Source organism: Grammomys surdaster, unplaced genomic scaffold, assembly GCF_004785775.1.
Source record: "Grammomys surdaster isolate TR1022 unplaced genomic scaffold, NIH_TR_1.0 64, whole genome shotgun sequence".
Taxonomy (NCBI): domain Eukaryota; kingdom Metazoa; phylum Chordata; class Mammalia; order Rodentia; family Muridae; genus Grammomys; species Grammomys surdaster.
This window is the reverse complement of record NW_021604566.1, coordinates 586,538-593,380: the sequence shown is the minus strand read 5'-3', so window position 1 is coordinate 593,380 and position 6,843 is coordinate 586,538. Positions and strand designations below refer to the sequence as shown.

General features: G+C 41.4%; 1 protein-coding gene across 1 annotated transcript in view; it reads left to right on the top strand.

Moving 5' to 3' along the window:
• The first annotated feature begins 654 nt into the window (after nt 1-654).
• Nucleotides 655-6,843, top strand: part of Virma (vir like m6A methyltransferase associated) — a 59,349-nt gene continuing 53,160 nt past the window's right edge. The window contains exon 1 of the mRNA XM_028769451.1: nt 655-782. Within this exon, the coding sequence (XP_028625284.1) occupies nt 720-782 (63 nt within the window). The 5' untranslated portion in view covers nt 655-719. The remainder of the gene's footprint in view (nt 783-6,843) is intronic.

Sequence of the window (6,843 nt, the reverse complement as noted above, 5' to 3'; positions counted from 1 at the left end):
ATATACTTTTTTGAACTTTATTAGAATATTAATCCTCATAATCAGCCCGTGGGATCATTCATCAGTTTTTACATTTTTATAGATGAAGAAATATTCCTTTTGTATGCTGTGACGTTTCCCTCCTCTCTCTCTCTCTCTCTCTCTCTCTCTCTCTCTTTCTCTCTCTCAGTTTTTGAGACAGGGTCTCATGTAGCTTATGCTGGGTTCCAACTCTCAATACAGTCAGTCAAGGCTGGTCTTGAATCCTTTTTCTCCTGTTTGCACCTCCAGAAAGCTGGATAGCAAATGTGCGCTCTTTTCTTCTCTTTGAAAACAGTGTCTTCTCAGATTCACTCATTGCATGATTTTGTTTGGAAAGCGTATGGTGCTGTGTGTTTAGATTTGGCACACTTTCCTCCTATTCTCCAGAACTCAACGCTCCTCGCAGGCGTCGTGGCGCCGCTGCTCAGGAAAACGACGGGATTTGGACCACTGCAAACACCGTAGTCCCCTCCCCTCTTTTTTCTGCTCCTTTGGGCTTTCAGAAAGCGCCCTCCGCCGCGCTGGAGAAGGCGGGGCTTACGACTTAAGGCAGCAAGATGCGATGGGATTGGTCGAGACTTGCGGCCACAGCGTCCTGTTTACCGGAAGTGCTGCAGTTTTCCCTAGCCCAAGCCTCGGCCTGGGAGGTTGGAGAGCTGCCCCGGAAGTCATCTCCCGGTCCTCCGCCCGCGGCAAACATGGCGGTGGACTCGTCCATGGAGCTGCTATTTTTAGATACTTTTAAACATCCGAGCGCTGAGGTAAGGCTTCGCGACCCGATTTCGATACGGCCCCTCAGCTCCGGCACCCGTGCTGCGGAGTCGGGGGGGTCGTCCGGGCGGTGTCCTCTCTCAGTCGCGCTGGGGGTCCTCTGGTCCACACCCCCTCCCCCAGCCCGGTGCGAGCCCCGTGGCCCTGGGCGGCGGCCCTGCCTTTCTTGGCTTTGATTTGGGGCCCGCTGCTTCGGTCGAGTCAGCCGCGCTACTGCCAGTGCTTAGTTTGTCCTGTCAGCGTTGAGTCTTGAGGAGGGTCCTGATTCTCAGGTTTACTTCAGGTGGGATGCAGGCGTGAGCTTGGGCGTCTGGTTTTTGACAGTAGTGTCGGGTTCTGGATGCCTTCAGGATACGCAGTAGCCAGGTTCTCAAGTTTTTCTCTTCTATCTCTCTTCTAACGGCGTTCTTATTGCTCAATTTGTCATAGCACTTTAATAGTTTGGGAAGGAATTCACCTATTAGGACATGACATACCTATGAGAATTTCCTTTGCGTGGAGAATACTTGTGAATCATATGGTATTGAAGGAATAAAGACTTGTCATTAGAAAGCAAGTTTGTTGTTTTCGGGGGGCGAAGGTGGCACGATGTTGAGTAGATTTGTGTACAGAATTACTTTAGCGTTCCCGAATGGCCTTGGGATCCTTAAATTGAATGTACTGAATGTAGCTAAAAACGAAGGTTCGAAAAAGCCAGTCAAAAATGAACTTTAACGAAGTCCACATAGAAATTTGGATGGGAGGAAGAGAGAGCAAATGAACAAGCCTCATATTTCTTTGTCTCACTGGAAACTCAATCATTTAGAGAACCATTCTTTGTTTTTATGAAGAATGTACTCTTAATGTGACACACCATGAAAGTAGGGTAGAGTGTCTCATATTCTTTCTTAGTTGTATGTCCTGGGTTTAGGACAGCGTGTAGGAAAATGTAGACATCTGAGTGAAAAAAGGTTTAAAATGTTCTATGAAATAAATAATGAAATGAGTAACACTATGTTTTCTTTAATAAATGATATAGAGGACTGTAAAAGTCAGGAGTTGGTGCTTTGGCTTACTGTATTTTTTCTGACTGTGGTCACACAGCACTGTTTAGTGACTGCTGGACTATATAATTCCAGCTAGACTTGTGAAAACTCAAAATGGCAGCTGTCGTTGTTACCAGAACAAACTTGTTTATAGAAGTAGAGAACAATAAAATTTGAAGAACGAACCAGGTATGGCAGATCTTTGTGAGTATGAGGCCAGTGTGCGCTCATAGCAAGTTCCAGGACAGTCAGAGTTACATAGGAAGACCCTGTCTTTAATTTTTTTTTTTTTTTTGGAAGAAAGAAGCATACATACCAGTACTAATTTATAGGCTAACAGGAAGCTGGTCATTCCTTCAGCCTTTTCATTCTTAGACAAACATTAAGGATCATAGAACAGAGCAGGTTAAAGAATACTTTCCAGGGGTGGTTGAAGGTTTAGGAAGAATCACATTTGAACTCATCTTGAAGGAGTAGGGGTTTGTAAGAAGTACATATGTCTTTGGGTTAGAGTTAGAATGTGTTGTGTAAAGAGGCACAATGGGAATCCCTTGAGGTTTATCATATCTCCAAAATGCCTAGTCAGAGGAGTATAGCCCTTAAAAGAGTGTGGACAACGATAATCGAATTACAAAGCACACTTTAATCTCAACACTTGGGAGGCAGAGGCAGGGTGTATCTCTGTGAGTTCTAGGACAGCCTAATCTATAGAGTGAGTTCCAGGACAGCCAGGACTATGCAGAGAAACCCTGTCTAGCAAAACAAAGAAAAAAAAAGCCAAAAAGCCAGAAAAATGAAAAACCAAAACAAACAAACAAAAACCCCCACACAACTCTGTTTAAGTCCACATTGACTACATAAAACTCTGTTTTAAAAAGCCCCAAGAAACCAAAAGGCGCTGAAACCAAACAAAATTCTTAATCAGTGTCTGATGTAGGAAAATCTAGTTGATACTTATTTAGCTGTCTTTGTGAACATAACGGTACAGGATTTTGGTGAGAGGTTTCTCCTTTGTGAATATCAAGGAAGATTTCATTAAGGCAATTGGCATATTAAGTTGGCCTTGGTAAAATGGGAACTGTTTCATTGTTGTGGGAAAGGAAGGCTGTTGGAGTCAGCCTTCTGTTAGATTGCACCTAAAGTAGCTGTGTGAATTGGCTCCTGACAGGCCATATCATGGAACTCCTTAACTTTTCCAGAATAGTATAGACTTTTTGTTAGAAGCCTTTAGTTCTTGAGCAGGGAAATTATATGATTAGTAAGCTAGGTAGATTAATTGGTCAGCCATAGAATAAATAGTTCAGTGAAAATGGGTGGCAAAAATCCGAAAGGATAAGTGAGATGCAGTGAAAGCTAGTCAGCAGATGGAGTTAATGCTTGGAGCGTTCATTGAGCTAGGTATAGTGCTTTGGTTGTTAGAAGGGATTTTCTCTGATCCTCTATTAGTTTTGAAAGTTGTTTTATAGATAAGAAAACTATGGTAAAAGGTCAGGTGCTTTCCTTGAACTGACAGGGTTACCTTAAGGTAAAATGACATTCTGAGGCATGCCTGCATTCCGGACATCTAGAGAATTACAAACTTACAGCTGCCTGGGCCACATAGGAGACACACAAAAACAAGGTGTATGAGGTGGCTCCTTGAGTAAAGGCACCTGATGCCAGTCCTGAGAACTTCAGTTTGATTATGGGACCCACCTGGTCAAAGGAGAGAGCTGCCTCCAGAGGGTTTCCTCTGATTTCTGTTCAGGCACTGTGGCACCCCCCCACCCCCAATTAAAAAAAAAAATCAAACCAAACAAAACCATGAAGAAATTATATATATACACAATATACACAATATACACAATATATATATATACATACATATATATATATATACATACATATATATATATATATATGTATGTATGTATATATATATATATTTTATACCATGCATTTTTCCTGGCCCTGAAGTGATGCCATCCGTTTTGCAGTGGGACGGGGAAGAAGTGCATGCACGGCATATCAAGGAGTAGAGGCCATGCGTAAAAATGAAACGAGATAGTTGAGTTGCTTTAAACAAATTTGTAATCTGTAGGGAAGTTAATCTTTGATTAAACTTTCACAGAGGATTTCTAAAGAAGCTCTAGTTGAATTACTGATGGTAGTTTGAATGGGCTGGCAAGAAGGCTCAGCAGTTTAGAGCATTAGCTGTTCTTGCAGAGGTTCCAGGATTACTTAGCTGTATAGCTCCAGTTTCAGGATGAAATGCCCCCTTCTGACCTATTCAGGCACCAGCATGTGTGCAGTGCCACGAATGTGATGCACATACATATATACATATACATAAATTAAAATTTAAAGGGAAAAAATTCCTGAATTGTGATTTGTATTTCAATTCCTTTAAAAATGGGACTGGAGACATGGTTCAGTGGTTAAGCACACCTGTTGCTCTTACAGAGGACCTGATTGGGTTCCTAGTTCCCATGTCAGGAGGTGCACAACTGTAACTCCAACTCCATAGGATCCTACCCCAGCTCCATGTGTGTGCAAACACACATGATTAAAACTAAAGTAAGCCTTAGGAGAAAAAAGTGTATTCTGTTCTTTCACAGGACCCAGGTTCAGTTCTGAGTGCTTGGAGTCATCTGCACCTATCCCCTCAACACATACAAATATATGTAGTTACCAATAATCAATCAGTCAATCAATCCTTGGGGCTATGGACATGGCTCAGTGATTGAGAACACTTGTTGCTCTTGCAGAGAGACCTAAATTTGGTTCTCACCACCCACAGCAGGCAGCCTCCAATTGCCTGTGACTCCAAGGAATCTAGTGTCTTCCTTTGGCCTCCCTTGGCACTGCACATTTAAATTTCATTATAGAAAACTTAGAAAATGTAATGGGCAAAGACAGGCAAGCTTTACAACCTGAGTTCAATTCTGGAGCCATGGAAATGGGGAATGAGAGAGCTGACTTGTACAGTTGTTTTTTGATGCATGGCATTTGGGTGCACACATTACACACATATACACACTTAAAAAAAAAGACTTAACAAGAAAAACTTTAAAATAGAGAAAGCATAACCTTTCATAGATGCAGCCTTCATTAACTCTTTTTTCTGTCTCCTTTATCTTGCAACACTTGATTCTTCACATAAACAGTTGCATATTTTTAAGTCAGGCTTACTGATTTCAGACTAACAGGATTGATCACTAAAAATGATGTTCCAATAAAAGAACAAAATAGTATTGTAAATCAAACTACAAGGTCAGCTGAGCATGGTGGCCTATGCTTGTGAGCCCTGCACTCAGGAGGTGGAGGTATTAAGGTCAGGAGTTTTAAAATTAATTTTGGCTGTAAAGGCGGTGACCAGCTTGGGGTACATCACACACAATTTCAAACAGATAGACAAATAAATACAAATAAAAGCAAGATAAAATTCTAGTATGCAAATAATTATTTAGAATTTTTTTTAAAGATTTACACAGATTATTTGGTAAATGAGTGGAAGGCTAGTGTATTTTGATGTGAGTTAATTTCTTTCATCTGACCCCCCAACTATTATAATTAGTATGTACTCTATGTTTTCTAGTTGATGACAGCTTTCTTTGTATTTATATTTTCCAAATCTCCAGTACATATGATTATGCCTGAATGTATGTCCTTCTATATTAATGTCCTAGTACTGGTTTGTGGTTTCTTTTTTACTTAATAGTGTGTTATAGTAAACCTGTGTGAAGGTGAACTTCATTTAAAGAAAAATTTCTTTGTGTTTTGACTAGATAACACATATATAAGGTACAAATTTAAAAGATACAAAGGGTGTCCAGTAAAAAGTCAGTCTCCCATCCCTGTCAGATGAACATCCTGTGGCATTCAATGGTAATAGTATTAATTATCTGTGTGCTAAACTCTTGGGAATTATGCTTCTGACTTGAAAGTTTTTTTATTAAATGAATATGCCAGATATTGAATTACAGTTAAGTCAATAGGAGATGGGGTGGAGCTGAATGAGAAGCAGAATCAGTCAGGGTCCTGCTGCTGTGGTGAGAGTAGAGTGTGCAGTGTGTACAGAGCTGAGGGAACAGCAGAAATGCAGGAGGTAAATGGAAGGTCAGGTGAGAGGACAAGGAGCCACTTACCACTGCCTGTTAGGCGTTATGTGGTTAGTGATAGCATCATGGATGAAGGACAGAGTTCAATGTTTTACTTGCCAGGTTTGAAGTATCTAAAGACATTTAAATAGGGATGTCCCTTGGGTCTTAGTAGAAGGATCCCAGGTGGAGATACAGATTAGGAATTGTCCTCTGGCTATGGGTGAAGGTCTCAGCGGTTTTTTTTTTTTTTTTTTTAATAGTTTTTTGAGACAGGGTTTCTTTGTGTAGCCCAGGCTGTCTGGAACTCACTCTGTAGACCAGGCTGGCCTGGAACTCAGAAATCTGCCTGCCTCTGCTTCCCAAGTGCTGGGATTAAAGACGTGTGCCACCACTGCCCGGCGGTCTCAGTTTTTATAATCCTGTTGGTTGCGTTCTGTTCAGCCCCAGCCCTGCTTTCTCTCCCCCAACCCCATTTGCCCTCTAGTCTTTGTGAACCGTGTGCCTAGTTTTTTGAAACCTGAGGTTGTCTCCTTTCCTCTGATGCATTCCCTTCCCCTTTGCCTAGAAAGCTCTTTTCCCTCTTTCACCTGTCCTTCCAAACCCCTCTTCCTCAGACAAGATCTCACTTTGTAGCCCTGGTTGGCCTTGAATTTACAGAAATATGTAATATATGGTTAATAGAAGTGGTAACAGCTAATGCTGAATATTTCGTGTTTATAAGTAGTACATTTTAGGGCTGGAGGTGTGGCTTATTTGGTAGAGTGCTTGCCCAGCATGTGTTAAACCCTGGGTTCTGTCACATAAAACAACCTGGTGGCACATGCCTATGTTTCAGCACCTAGGAGGTGGAGGCAGGAAGGTCAAAAGTTCAAAGTTATCCTGACTTAAAGTTGTTTTCTTTCTTTCTTTCTTTCTTTCTTTCTTTCTTTCTTTCTTTCTTTCTT